Source organism: Argopecten irradians, chromosome 6, assembly GCF_041381155.1.
Source record: "Argopecten irradians isolate NY chromosome 6, Ai_NY, whole genome shotgun sequence".
Classification (NCBI taxonomy): Eukaryota; Metazoa; Mollusca; class Bivalvia; order Pectinida; family Pectinidae; genus Argopecten; species Argopecten irradians.
The window spans coordinates 40,130,078-40,146,057 of NC_091139.1; the positions used below are offsets into that span (position 1 = coordinate 40,130,078).

The 15,980-nt window shown below is 35.0% G+C and overlaps 1 protein-coding gene across 1 annotated transcript in view; it reads right to left on the reverse strand.

The window, feature by feature from the left end:
• The window catches only part of LOC138325871 (DNA ligase 4-like), a 36,229-nt gene extending 26,747 nt beyond the window's left edge, over positions 1-9,482 (reverse strand). The window contains exons 1-14 of the mRNA XM_069271850.1: positions 9,156-9,482; positions 8,362-8,442; positions 7,286-7,387; positions 6,629-6,937; positions 5,925-6,029; positions 5,635-5,741; positions 5,368-5,513; positions 4,890-5,091; positions 4,389-4,671; positions 3,883-4,050; positions 3,026-3,163; positions 2,312-2,458; positions 2,089-2,206; positions 184-316 (exon numbers count right to left, since the gene is read on the reverse strand). Coding sequence (XP_069127951.1) covers positions 184-316; positions 2,089-2,206; positions 2,312-2,458; positions 3,026-3,163; positions 3,883-4,050; positions 4,389-4,671; positions 4,890-5,091; positions 5,368-5,513; positions 5,635-5,741; positions 5,925-6,029; positions 6,629-6,937; positions 7,286-7,387; positions 8,362-8,442; positions 9,156-9,347 — 2,231 coding nt within the window. The 5' untranslated portion in view covers positions 9,348-9,482. The remainder of the gene's footprint in view (positions 1-183; positions 317-2,088; positions 2,207-2,311; positions 2,459-3,025; positions 3,164-3,882; positions 4,051-4,388; positions 4,672-4,889; positions 5,092-5,367; positions 5,514-5,634; positions 5,742-5,924; positions 6,030-6,628; positions 6,938-7,285; positions 7,388-8,361; positions 8,443-9,155) is intronic.
• Between the last annotated feature and the right edge of the window lie 6,498 nt (positions 9,483-15,980).

Consider the following 15,980-nt stretch of genomic DNA (forward strand, 5'->3'; position numbering starts at 1 on the left):
TTGGGATATTATTAAAAGTAACAGTGACATAGTTTTGGCCTCAAAAATTGAAAAAAGAAATAAAACAGGAAGTTGTATTTATAATTTAGTTCATTGAACTGTTTGTAATAAACAGTGTAGTTCAACAACATGTCACCTGACATATTGACAGATGTATAAAAAAGAATGCCTGAAGGTAGTTACCATGGAATCCATCGACTAGCCTGCACACAGCGCTGAAACCACGTCACTTTGACTACGTCATAAACATCACGTCTGATGAGGTTATTTACCCGTACAGCTACTTTGTCGGCCAGGACACAGAATGTGGTCGGACCTGAAGTAACATGTTATACTTATTATATAACAAACAGTTAAAACATTGTTATAAAACAAGCTGTAACCACACCCTGATTACTCACACTACATTTTACATTTTGTTGATATATTGGACATAACCAAAGGAAGCATACTGGCATTATGCTGAAGAACACGATATTCATGGGGTGTTTTTAATGATTGACTTTCAAAAAGCTTTTAATTCTGTATCATGGAATTTTATTGAAAAGTTTTAATTATTTTGGTTTCGGTAACAGTATTTTGACTTTTGTTAAATATCTTCATAGAAATGCTTTTTCAGTAGTTCATCAGGGTGGTAATTTTTCTCAAATACATTTAACATAACAAGAGATCCCAGAGGGATCTTGGCGCCCACCAAAGAATGATTTATGTCTGACAATGGAAAGAGGATCTTTTCCCTGCTTTTCAAACTTTTTCAAACACACTACATATAAAATTTGAGACAGATCGCTATAGTACTTTCTAAGAAAAAGTGGTAACAAACTTCAACAATGAAATCTAAGATGGCGGCCGGTTGGCCATCTTTTTTACCGATCAGTCCCAAAAAGCATTATGGAGCAGTCCTTAAAGGTACTATGCACAACTAGGGTACAAGGGGAAACTATGCTTGGAATTTGAGAAAGATCCCTTCAGTACTTTCTGAGAAATAGCGATAACAAACTTTAACTATCAAAATCCAAGATGGCCGTCGGTCGGTCATCTTGTTCACCGATCGGTCCCAAAATGCAATATGCACAACTAGGGTTCTAGGGGAACCTACATATGAAATTTGAGAAAGATCCCTTCAGTACTTTTTGAGAAATAGCGGTAACAAACTTAAACTATCAAAATCCAAGATGGCCGCCTGTCGGCCATTTTGTTCACCGATCGGTCCCAAAATGCAACATACACAACTAGGGCCCTAGGGAACCTATATATGAAATTTGAGAAAGATCTCTTCAGTACTTTTTGAGAAATAGCGGTAACAAACTTAAACTATCAAAATCCAAGATGGCCGCCTGTCGGCCATTTTGTTGACTGATCGGTCCCAAAATGCAATATGCACAACTAGAGTCCCAGGGAAACCTACATATGAAATTTGAGAAAGATCCCTTCAGTTCTTTTTGAGAAATAGCGGTAACAAACTTTTAACTATCAAAATCCAAGATGGCCGCCTGTTGGCCATCTTGTTGACTGATCGGTCCCAAAATGCAATATGCACAACTAGGGTCCTGGGGAACCTGTATATGAAATTTGAGAAAGATCCCTTCAGCACTTTTTGAGAAATAGCGGTAACAAACTTTAACTATCAAAATCCAAGATGGCCGCCTGTCGGCCATCTTGTTGACTGATCGGTCCCAAAATGCAATATGCACAACTAGGGTCCTGGGGGAACCTGTATATGAAATTTGAGAAAGATCCCTTCAGCACTTTTTGAGAAATAGCGGTAACAAACTTTAACTATCAAAATCCAAGATGGCCGCCTGTCGGCCATCTTGTTGACCGATCGGTCGCAAAATGCAATATGCACAACTAGGGTCCTAGGGGAACCTACATATGAAATTTGAGAAAGATCCCTTCAGTACTTTCTGAGAAATAGCGGTAACAAGAATTGTTAACGGACGGACGGACGGACGGACGGAAGGACGGACGGACGGAAGGACGGACGGACGACGGACCACGGACGAAAGGCGATTTGAATAGCCCACCATCTGATGATTTAACAAAAAGCGATGATGATTGTAATGATGATGAGGATGATAGATTTACCTGGATTTTGTACAATTCTGCCTCCTAATTCTACAATCTTAGTCTCTATTGCATGCTTAGGAAACGCTGAAGGACCATTCACCACACAAAACTCTTTTCCTTCCAACATCTTTGATACCTGTAGGTAAAAAATTGTAGGATAAAGACAAACGTCAAATTTCAATAACATCTAACACCTGGTTTAAATGACTACAGCTTCAGGTAGGAAATAAACATCATTTACCTGGGTGATAGATGCCACATCAGCACCTTTGAACTGAGCTCCCAGGGTGGGGCGGACAACTCGACTCACAACCTTCCGTTTTTTCTTCACTGGCTCCTCACCATCGTTCAGCTGGACTTTTCCACCAGCTAACTTTCCTCCAGACTTCTATAAACGTTAACAAAATGTGTTAATGTAAATAACTGTTCAAAGGGTTTGGTTTTTGCTAAAGGAAATGCTAAAATAAGTAAAGGGTATCTTTGTCAAATTATAATGATTGGTCTGACTTATAAAATTTGTCAACTGCAAACTTATTCTGATTTGAAACCTCACAACAATAATTTATTTACAATAACAAAACAATACTTACAAGAACTTTTGAATTAACAGATACGAGTTTAAGTTAATATTCAGAATGGTGGTAAATAATTTTTTGAACTGTAAACGAAGTGCTTTATATGTATGTATAATTTACCAGTATAACTCAACTATTTATCAGTCGGTGAACAAATAATTAAAAGCTTGAATATTGTGTAGATGATTACACTTCCTGATTATATACATTTGCACACTTGAAATACAAAAAAAAATATTTTATGGATCAAAATTTCACACATATAAAAAATAAAAAAGCTATATTTTGGTACTGAAATCCATTTGTTATCAGTGAAGGGTGTTATATATATCTAATGTATCCAAGGTAGGTTACATAGTTATCTGTTGTCTGTTAATTACCTCTTTTAGTTCCAATATATCTGCCAAAGTCATACATTCATGCCAGGCCTTATCATCACGGAAACACTCGACTCGAGGGAACCTTAGCGTACAGCCAGTCTTAAACCGGTCGCTGTCAATTATTTCTGCTGCCTTTATCTAAAACAGGGAAATGACAGCTATGAAATTCTTGTACATCAAAACAGTAAAGTAACTTCCAGAGGTCAAAACACAAAACAGTGATAAGATCATTTATTAAATATATCAGACTTAGATGCTGATGCTTTTTAAAAATATTCAAACCTAAAATTTCTCTTTGTTCCATTTGATTTGTGTTTGACATCCTATCAGAAGCTAAATCAATCTAGGGACACCTCAGGCATCAATTCCATTAATTTTCATTTACTCAAGGAATTCTTTAACCTGAAATATTCTAAAGGAAAGCATTACAGAAGTTTAGGAATGTTCTGTAACTTAAAAGTTTTCCCTCAACATCTTTAATGCTTTCCTTTGGAGAATTGGAAGTTGAGGAATTCCTTAAAGTTAAGAAATATTGATGGAAAGCCTGAGGTCCCTGAGAAAAATCATCAATGACCTGTACTGGCATACCATGTGAACAGAGACATGGAATGCTTGTCATAAAATATTGGTAGCCTTAACCATTCAGTGCTACAGCCATTTGTTCTTCAAATAAAATATGTTCTAGAAAATAAGTGATCCAACATATATATACAAATGTACTCTAAACTCTTATGATTGAAGAAGCCAAGCAAACACTACAACCATCAAACATTGTCTAAATGGTGCTACCAGACAGAGCCATAATATGTATCAAGGATTTAATCCATCTCTCAACTATTGTAATATTGATATCTTACCTGGACAATACATGAGTTGCACGGTTCTATCCAGGCGTCTGGTTTCTCCTTGAAGCCTGATGCCAGTATCACGGAGGTTGGAGGGTTCCTCTTGTCAAACACTTTCCAGTGATCCTTCAATTTCTCGTTAAATTCTCCAAGCTCCTTTTTAGAATATCCTGATCCAACCTTAAAAGTTAATGAAAAAAGTTTTCTTGTTTCATTATACAGTTCAACAGCAGATATTTAAAAATGAAAGAAATTCAAATCAGGACAGTGTAACTTTCAAATAATCTCAGGATTTTACTAGGGACCAAAGGGATCACCATCAAGAACCCTCTTGTGCCTCTGAGAAATCTTATTATCAAGATTTGGTTACAGAGAGACAACATAGAGGATTAAAAATATTTATCTCCCTTTATAACAACAGATTCAATCTATTTTTAGTATAACAATGATATAATTGGAAAAACAAATTAAGAGTTTCAGCAGTGTTGTCCATATAAGATATGAAAAGTTAAATTTACCTTACAGAAAGAGTGGAAAACTTCAGGTTTCTCTCCGTCGTCTGTCGCCACTGCTACAGCACACAGAAAGTGTGACATCATCCCACCACGATGGCCGACACCAAGGTAACCCCCGACTACTAGGACATCTAACTCGTCCATCAGGCCGCCTACATACTCGGGTTTTATCTTAATCCAGCCACCCTTCCTTGTGTTGGGTCTGTACACAGATTCAGGGTTCTTCACCATGATTCCCTCCTCTCTACCATCTATGGCCTTGTTCAGGGCGTCGGCACACTCCTGGCTGTAACACGATAACAATGAGGTCGAAACGTTATAAATGTTCAGCAAAGTGACCACATCTGTATAAAGACCATCTTTTGACCAACACTCAATTCCAACTTTGTTTTACCTTACAGCGTAACTCTAAATGAATTAAGTTTCAATAATATCTGCACATTTTTGCTCAAGTTATCATTAGGAACTAACATCCACTTCAGACATACATATAGACGGTCTTACTTTGTATTGGCCTCTGTATGCTGGCTGATCTGAACTCTGCCCTCCTCGGGTTCAATCACAGTCTGTAGCAGCTGTAGCCTCTCTCTGATTGGTTTGTTGGTGAGAACTTTATCGTTAAGGACCACAATGTCAAAGATGTTGTAGCACGGCTGATAGCCTTCTTGTTGTTGTCGTTTAATGTCAGTGTTCATGGCCTTTGTTGCTAAAATACAAATCAAAGTACTGAAAGTACTCAGGCATAAAATCAACCTGTAATATAGATTTTGTAGCTAGAATACAAAAAATTACTTGCTAATTTTATATAAATCTTTCTCATCTAGAGACAAATTTAACTTTTTTTATCTTTAAAGCCTTAAAGAGTTAAATGTATATACATTTTAAAATGTAAGTTCAACATAATTAAACTCAATAACATGAAAAAAGGGATCATTGTTTAATACAAGGCACCATGTATGATCAATTATATTTAATTACAAACCATAAGTTTTGGTTGCTGCATGGTATCCCAGCATTTCTCCATCCAGTATACAGGATTTGATCCCAGGTTTGAACAAGTCATGAATAAATGGCGTAAAATTCCCGTCAAAACTGTTGGACCCGAACGTGGCGGTGTACTCGTTGGCACTGAAAGTGTGAAATATAATAAGTAATGAAAGCATGATAATCATCATGAGGGTCAATTTTAAGAAGGTCATGGTTTTCTGGAAGATTTTTTATTTTGTCTGACTCTCGTTAATAGCCTTACCTCCTAGAGAAGTATTTATATTCATTCTCTCGTTTGTGTAACAGCATGCGCTCCCCATCAAACTTGGTCTCTATGAAGTACGTCTTCCCATCCATCAGTTTCTCCACCTGTAACAATGGTGCACTATTCTATAAAATTATAACATTTATGCTGTAGTTATATTTCCAGAATAATCCTGCACATTTAGGTTAACAATTCATCATTTTTATATCTGTAAGTCCTCTGATGGATTCGGCACCATTAGAATTAATTGTATGTTGTAGTAATTAACATGAGGAAGAAATACCTACCTCATCCGGTGACGCTCTCTCCCCCAACATTGGTGAAAATGGTGAGAAGATACTAATTCCAATTTCGTGAACTCGAACACTCCGATCTCTCAGCATTCGACATACCTTTAAAGAATAGACAAAAAATCTCTCAACATCTTGATATTCCTTCAACAAGACGGGATTGTCATCAAAATAATATGTTTCTGTACATAAACACTACAGTAAAACATGTTTGTGACAAACACAATTTCAACAAATTCATGTTTATAACGTAGTAATTTTATTACTCATCACAGTTCCTAGAAGATATCTGCAGTATGTATATAATGGACTATATTTATAACGAAGTGGTTTTGTTGGTCCCCAGAGGTTCGTTATAACCATGTTTTACCGTACACTGCCTGAGCATCCAACACAGTCTTAAAAACAAGAAATTCCAGAGATCTTTGGGTCCACCATAAAGTGTACATGACAACTAATAAAATTTGTTAAAAGTTGAGATGGTTGTATGTCTGCTAATTAGGGTTTCCATCAGTCTCATAATAAAGTCTGCACAACTATAGGACCAGAAAGAACAGATAGAATATCGGAATGATACAATTAACACTTTCTGAGAAAATAAACTTTAATTGTCAAATTCCAACATGGCCTCCTGTTGAGTTGATGAATGAAATCATATATCTTAAAACTGGATTTTACTATACAATAAGATAACTTGATACCTTTTCCAGGTTGTTGTTGACATTGAAAAAGTCCTCAGCGTCGGGATGATAAACAGATAGGACTGACGCCTGACTCAGACCGACCTTCAACTCCTTCACTATCATCCTAATGAGCCACTTCAGTTCTATGGCTGACATGTTTGTTAGCAGTCGTAGCACATTTTTCCTGACCAAGTCCTTTTTCTTGGCTGCGTTGTTCTGGGCAATACCATCCAGACAGTCGTTTACCTCCTGTATGGTGAGTGTGCCTTTCTCAGGGCAGCGGTTCTTCAGCACAAAGTAGGTAACACCAGCAAAATCTCCTGCATCCTACATAATTCACATGGTCAAAATATCACAACACATATATTACGTATATGGTGAAATTAACTTCAAGATAACAATAACCCTTAATAACTACAATATATACAGGAGTTTAATCCAATTATTGAAAGGTTTAACTGTTACTGTTGACTGTCAAATTGAATGTTTTATTATTTATTAGTATCTGGAGAAAACTTCATTGAATGGTCAGTACCTTGAAAACTGCTCCAAGTGGGATTCCAACTCGTAAAGAGATGTATGGCTAGTGGTAATGTTTGAAGAAATATTACTCAGCATAATTATTTGAGTACAATAAAGGGGAAGTAACCCCGATAAATTTGATTGACAACCTACCGCTCTGGCAGTTTTTGGAGCTTTGTAGTTTAGGAGCCTGTTGGCATCAGCACTATCTTTACCCAGGCATAATACCTCAATCAGCAGTTTGGCCAACATGTGCTGCACGAAGAAATTTAATGAAAAAGTGTATTAGTATTATACCCCATAAAACAATATCTTTGGTAAACTTTCATATAAAAAATTATGAATCTAAACTTTTTTATATCAGCCCTTGTATTAAAATAAAAAACAGGGGAGACAGAGAGGAGACGGAACAAATTTCAAATCTTTTTCAATTCTGGTGATAAATTTTTTTTTTTTGAGTTGGATGTTTTAAAATGCAGATGATAAAATGGATTCTTAAAAGCAGGTAGAACTTTCATTATTTCCCAAAGGCACTCAATATTGTATGATTTTCTTCTGTTTTACCATTTTGTATCTATTTGTAAATTGTGAAGTATGAATTCGCAAACAATATAGCCATTTTTTTAACAGGAATAGGGTCTAATATAATGCCCCTGATATGCACTACAGAATTTGCTCTGTAAGTTATAAATAGATTATAGAATATGTTAAGTTTAAATTTGGATGAGTACATACTAAGGAAAAGCATTTGAATTAAAGAGTTAAAGTTCATAAGTTTCAGCTCTATGACTAAATGAAATCAGAATGTTAAAGATGCTCCATCGCCAACAGACTATAAACAATACTCATCATTTGAACAACAGCTAATGTATATATGTGTCTAATTAACACAAAAATGTATATGAAATAATTTATTTAGCTTTTGGTGCATGCACAATCAGTGCTTAATTCCATATAGGGCATAGGACGGTCTACCATGGATTTTTTTCGGAAGCAATTAATTATTTTTAATATTTTTATCTTGAATTAGAATAAGAAGTTCAAACTTTTTCAATGGTGGTAATGGTATAAAGTGAGTTACTTTTGTAACTGAAGAAAAATACTAAATTGTCTATTCCTGTTTTTTATAGAGAAAAAAAAACATTCGTCTGCGGTGGAGCATCTTTAAACAAAATTTGGTATTTATTTATTATCTTACATACATGAAAATTGTTGTAATTAATACAAACCTCTTTGATTCCATATGCGACTCTTTCTTTCTCATGATGGGGCAGCAATAACCTCATGGCAGGATAGAACGAATCTGCTGTCTGAAAATAATATATTGACTGATGTTTTGTTTGTATGGAAGCCTGTCTATATAACAACTTAGTACGTCATATGTTTACAAATTAGCTATGTTATTATTGAAACATAGTTTATTGTAATATCAGCCTAGTATAATTGTATCTCGTAATACCGATTTAGCTATGCAGATAATATAAAACTGTTACTTAATTGAAAGTCATTGTCACAAGATACATGTACTTAGTCGTAATAATGGCATATACTAAGACGTTATAATAATGATATAAATAAGTTGTAATCACGAGATTCTAAATGGAAAAACAAATTGTAGCGGCCAGACCGGGATCCGATCCCAAGACCTCCAAACACTAGCCAAATGCTTTACCGCTACCTGGTCACCGATGCTCCACCTACTCCAATTCCGCTATACTAAGTCATTATACCTTTTTCTTACAGGTTTCCATGTTTTAATGAAATAGACAAAAATAAAAAGATGAACTGAGTGTTCCTTCTAAAACACATCTGCAAGTGTCCTTAGATAATTTCATAAAAAAATGTTTAATAAATGTACGTTAGCATCATGAGGAAGCATGATGCTTATCTGTTCTCAAATGTTTAAACGTTTTAGTTTCAAGAAGATTAGAGTAAAAATATAACTGTACTGTATACTGTATAAATAGTGAAGTTTGAGAATGCATTTACGCTTGTTGTTATCATCTGCTTATTTGTTACTTACCGTATCTTTACCATCTTTGTGTAAAGAGTTATGAAAATCTCGCCATTTATCAACAAAGTCTGTCAAAGTCCGTTTCTTTTTGTCATTTCCCTGTGTTTTGGAGATTTTCTCAAGAAGCCCACACAGCTCTGCAAATGAGACCTTGGATGCAACAGTTACTGTTGGTTTATCGTCAGCATCAACGTCCGCCATTGTTGACGTTTTCTTTCTTTCTTTGTAAATTGTCTTCAGATAACAGTTTGATGTTATTATACAAAATAGCAAAATGTACAATTCAGCATTATCGGAAAACTGCTTAGGCCGCCGACTGTAAACAAATATTTATTTTGACCTCCAAATTGGAGAGTTCCACCTTTTGCTAGCAGGCTTGGCGGTACCGAGTTCGAGACTCACCATGGGCACATGTTATTTTTCTTAATTTCAACCCACCATCTTTTCTTGATTTTTTACGCTTCACACTGTATGTTATGTAGAAGAACAGGGAAAATACACATTCCTGTCGAGTGCCCCGACCAGGAATCGAACCCGCATGCTCCGTAAGCTGAGTGACAGAGACCGTATTTAACACTATGTACAAGTCACACCGACCCGCTCCTTTTACAGTCACAACCCATTACAATATTTGATAACAATGATATAGCTATATACTTTGCTTTTACTAAATATATGTTTAGTTTTCAGTAAGAATTATTTTCCTTTCCTCTTAAAATATTCAATTTTCGAATTTTAATGTATACTCGGTAAAAATATATATGCCACATATACATGTATATAAATTATTACACATATAACATTTTATCACAATAATATATAATGGAAATATGGGACCAATATTAGGTACATATGTACGACCCAGCTTTAGTTTGGAAAAAAGTTTGTTACCGCCTTTTTTTCAAGGGGCATTTACCTGATATATTTGACCTTCGGTCCCGTTTAAGCTTACTAGCTTCTAGACCACCTTGATTCTTCCTACTTGATTCTACATCTCTAGGTAGCGCATTTTGTGTTTTGAAAAAATATTGTCCATAAAAATATCATACATGTACATAACGTTGTATAAAAGAAGAAAAAAACACTCTAGTCACTGATTGTTATATAATACGAGATAGTCATGCACTAATCATAACAATCTGGGTTGAACTTTACAGTGTTCCTCATCTAGTGAGTGTTCAGTCTGTATTTGAACGTGTTTAACTTGTGAGCACTAATTATTTCGCTGGGCCGGCAAGCTGTTCCATGTCTTGGGTATTATCACACTAGTAATGGAATATTTCCTACTAACTGATCTTGATACTTTTTGTCGTATTTTTTTAATCGTTTCCTCTTATTCTGTTTCCCTCAATCATGTCAAACATGTCATTGCTTGATCTATATCATTTAGAATTCTGTACACTTGATCGCTCATTTTCTTCTGTATTGCAGAGTTGGGATCCCAGGGAGAGCAATCGATCCTGGTCTGACAAACGCAAGATTGATCTGATCATTTTAATTGCTCTACGTTGAACATTCTCAATAGCTCTGATATCCGTCTTCAGACTTGGGTTCCTTACTGGTGCAGCATATTCTAGATGTGGTCTTTTTAGCGTCTTGTATAACATACAAATCATATCTTTATCCGTGTACAGGAATAAGATTAGTCCTACTAGTTATACTAGCCTGTTTGATTAGTCCTACTAGTTATACTAGCCTGTTTGATTAGTCCTACTAGTTATACTAGCCTGTTTGATTAGTCCTACTAGTTATACTAGCCTGTTTGATTAGTCCTACTAGTTATACTAGCCTGTTTGATTAGTCCTACTAGTTATACTAGCCTGTTTGATTAGCCCTACTAGTTATACTAGCCTGTTTGATTAGCCCTACTAGTTATACTAGCCTGTTTGATTAGTCCTACTAGTTATACTAGCCTGTTTGATTATCCTACTAGTTATACTAGCCTGTTTGATTAGTCCTACTAGTTATACTAGCCTGTTTGATAGTCCTACTAGTATTATACTAGCCTGTTTGATCAGTCCTACTAGTTATACTAGCCTGTTGATCAGTCCTACTAGTTATACTAGCCTGTTTGATCAGTCCTACTAGTTATACTAGCCTGTTTGATCAGTCCTACTAGTTATACTAGCCTGTTTGATCAGTCCTACTAGTTATACTAGCCTGTTTGATCAGTCCTACTAGTTATACTAGCCTGTTTGATTAGCCCTACTAGTTATACTAGCCTGTTTGATCAGTCCTACTAGTTATACTAGCCTGTTTGATTAGTCCTACTAGTTATACTAGCCTGTTTGATTAGCCCTACTAGTTATACTAGCCTGTTTGATTAGCCCTACTAGTTATACTAGCCTGTTTGATCAGTCCTACTAGTTATACTAGCCTGTTTGATCAGTCCTACTAGTTATACTAGCCTGTTTGATCAGTCCTACTAGTTATACTAGCCTGTTTGATCAGTCCTACTAGTTATACTAGCCTGTTTGATCAGTCCTACTAGTTATACTAGCCTGTTTGATCAGTCCTACTAGTTATACTAGCCTGTTTGATCAGTCCTACTAGTTATACTAGCCTGTTTGATCAGTCCTACTAGTTATACTAGCCTGTTTGATCAGTCCTACTAGTTATACTAGCCTGTTTGATCAGTCCTACTAGTTATACTAGCCTGTTTGATCAGTCCTACTAGTTATACTAGCCTGTTTGATCAGTCCTACTAGTTATACTAGCCTGTTTGATCAGTCCTACTAGTTATACTAGCCTGTTTGATCAGTCCTACTAGTTATACTAGCCTGTTTGATCAGTCCTACTAGTTATACTAGCCTGTTTGATCAGTCCTACTAGTTATACTAGCCTGTTTGATCAGTCCTACTAGTTATACTAGCCTGTTTGATCAGTCCTACTAGTTATACTAGCCTGTTTACTTTTACATTAGTGGCAACATGTTGACTACACTAAGTTCTGAGTCGAATGTTACTCCTAGATCTTTTACATTGACTACACTTAAGTTCTGAGTCGAATGTTACTCCTAGATCTTTTACATTGACTACACTTAAGTTCTGAGTCGAATGTTACTCCTAGATCTTTTACATTGACTACACTTAAGTTCTGAGTCGAATGTTACTCCTAGATCTTTTACATTGACTACACTTAAGTTCTGAGTCGAATGTTACTCCTAGATCTTTTACATTGACTACACTTAAGTTCTGAGTCGAATGTTACTCCTAGATCTTTTACATTGACTACACTTAAGTTCTGAGTCGAATGTTACTCCTAGATCTTTTACATTGACTACACTTAAGTTCTGAGTCGAATGTTACTCCTAGATCTTTTACATTGACTACACTTAAGTTCTGAGTCGAATGTTACTCCTAGATCTTTTACATTGACTACACTTAAGTTCTGAGTCGAATGTTACTCCTAGATCTTTTACATTGACTACACTTAAGTTTTGAGTCGAATGTTACTCCTAGATCTTTTACATTGACTACACTTAAGTTCTGAGTCGAATGTTACTCCTAGATCTTTTACATTGACTACACTTAAGTTCTGAGTCGAATGTTACTCCTAGATCTTTTACATTGACTACACTTAAGTTCTGAGTCGAATGTTACTCCTAGATCTTTTACATTGACTACACTTAAGTTCTGAGTCGAATGTTACTCCTAGATCTTTTACATTGACTACACTTAAGTTCTGAGTCGAATGTTACTCCTAGATCTTTTACATTGACTACACTTAAGTTTTGAGTCGAATGTTACTCCTAGATCTTTTACATTGACTACACTTAAGTTCTGAGTCGAATGTTACTCCTAGATCTTTTACATTGACTACACTTAAGTTCTGAGTCGAATGTTACTCCTAGATCTTTTACATTGACTACACTTAAGTTCTGAGTCGAATGTTACTCCTAGATCTTTTACATTGACTACACTTAAGTTCTGAGTCGAATGTTACTCCTAGATCTTTTACAGAGTCCACTTGTTCAATTTAGAATTTCTACGTCATCCATGGTGTATCTTTGTTTACTGTTGTGTCCTAGATGTATAGATTTACACTTTGGTGAATTGAAATTCAGCTGCCATTATTTACCAACGATTTTAATTGTCTAAATCATTCTGTATTTTGTCTCTATTTTCACTTGTGCACTTGTTGTATAAATTTTGGTGCCGTCTACAAATTTTTATGGATGACTCGAACAGTGCTGGACCCAGTACACTTCCTTGTGGTACGCAACTCGTTACATTGGTCCAACGATGTTTTCCCATTGAATAATACTCACTGTCTTCTGTCTTTTAAGAACGCTGAAATCCAGTTCAGTACCTTATTCTGTATCCCCATAGCTGTAGTTTGACCAAGAGACTTTGATTTTGGGACCGTGTCAACTGTCAACTCTTAAATGCGTTTTGAAAGTCGAAATAGATTACGCCTAAAATGGTCTTGATATTTGGATTTTGGAAAAACGACTTCTGGAACATATGATTTTGGCGATTTTTTTTCTTGTTAAAATACACATATATATAAGATCCTCCATCTCAAAAAGCAGAAAACAAATTTTGGAGGTTAGGCCTATATTTTTCGTATTTTCACTGGATCTGTTCAGGTTCAGCACAAAGTGTTACAATAAAAGAAATAAAAGTAAAAGTAATTAAGCTTTTAAAGAATAATAAATCGGTGGGTCCTGATTCTATTAGTAACGAAATAATTAAATATTTCAGAAATATCATGATGCCTATTTCAGCAAAATATTTTAATGCTATTTTTAGTAGTGGCTGTTATCCAGAGTTTTGGAACAAATCCTTCTTCCTATTTTCAAATCTGGTGATGCAGGTCTACCCTACCAACGAATTACAGAGGCATCTCTCTCCAAAGTTGTTTGGCAAAGTTGTTCAATTCTATTTTAAACAAAAGGCTTACCATGTTTATGCAAAATATTATATGCCAAAATCAATTTGGGTTTCAAAAAAATAGTAGAACTACTGATGCCTTGTTCGTACTAAAAACATTGTTAACTAAATACTCAAATTCAAAGAGAAAAATCTACGCATGTTTTGTGGACTTCAATAAAACCTTTGATAGTGTATGGAGAAATGGATTATTATTTAAGCTTGCACAACATGGTATCGGAAAAAAATATTTTCAAAATTGTTAGTGATATGTATGGAAAAACGCAATCCTCAATAAAACATTCACTCACGACAGAATATTTTAACATTATTCGGGGGGGGGGGGGGTAAAACAAGGAGATAGTTTAAGTCCTATCCTTTTCAACATGTACATCAATGATTTACCAGTTATTGTAAATAATAATCCACTAGAATTAAGGGATTTAGCAGTAGGTAGTTTGTCATTTGCGGATGATTTATTGATTTTATCAGAAACTCGTGAGGGACTGCAGAAATCATTAATTAAATTGGAAAAATACTGTGAAAAATGGCTGCTATCAATCAATGCTAAGAAAACAAAAACGATGATTTTTCCAAACTAGGCAGAGAAATATCAAAACCAAACATAGTGTGCAACCGTCCATGTTTAAAAATCAGGAAATTGAACAAGTCTCTGAGTATTAAAATATTTAGGTACAACTTTATGTAACAACGGTAAATTCATGTTAGCTGCTAAAGAACTTAGTGTAAAAAGTAGAAAAGTTTTGTTTTCAATTAAGCAATATTTAAATAAAATAGCGGATATGCCCAAATGGCTCTGGAAAAAGTTGTATAATTCTTTAGTCAGATCAATCTTAACATATAGTTCTGAAATATGGTTTGCTGACTTTTACAGTAAAATTGCAAATGCAAGTAAAAGAGTGCGTGTGAATAATTCAACATTTGACGAATTTTCTATAATAGATAAAACGCCATTTGAACAAATAAATTTAAAATTTTGCAAATTTGCCCTTGGGGTTGGAAAATATGCAGTAAATATTGCTTCTAGGGCTGAATTGGGACAAGATACACTAGACTGCTTCATTTATACTCAAGCATTGTGTTATTTGGCTAGAATATTACAAGATGACTTTAATAATCTTGTAAAAGAAGCTTTGAAGGTCAGTATAAATATTCATGAAAGTGGATCATATTCCTGGTATTCTTACGTATCAAGTATTATCAACGAAAATAACATCACATTTGAAGGGGAAACTTCAGTTGGAAGGAACAAGCCAGATTAAAACGGTCATTAAAAGATTCATACATGGCAGATGCAGCTTTTAGATTGTAGTAATAAGCTATTTCTATATAGTAAACTTAAACAAAACTATAAAGAGGAATATTATCTTTCTTTGCAAAATTTTGAATATCGAAAATTGTTGGCAAAACTTCGGATCAGCAAACAACCTAGAACTTGAAGCTGGTAGGACAAAAAGATACCTCGCCAGCACCGGTTATGCAAATTTTGCAATATTGTACTCACTTCATCCTCAAATGTACAGTAAATTCTACTGAAAGAAAAACTTTCCTATCTAAATACAAAATTAATTCTATGTTCACAGACTATGAAAGTTTAACAAAGTTATTGTCATCTAATGAACCACAACTTCTGCAGGATTTGGGCCTCTTCATTAAAAAGTCGTTTGAACTGAGGAAAGCGGGCTTGCTGAATGCATAAGTTGTTCTTGTTTTATTATTATTGTGTTATATATGTAATGTTATCTTTGTAATTTGCTATCGCTCCTTGTTTGTGGATGTAAAAATGCAAATAAATGAATAGAATTGAATTGAATTGAATTATATTTCTAAAGTTTTAGACAAAGTTCTAAAAATCGTATAAAGTACAAAGTTCTAACACGTGTGAACTCGGGCACTGTTTACATTAGTGACAAGAAAGATAACTCTATTTGCCACATAC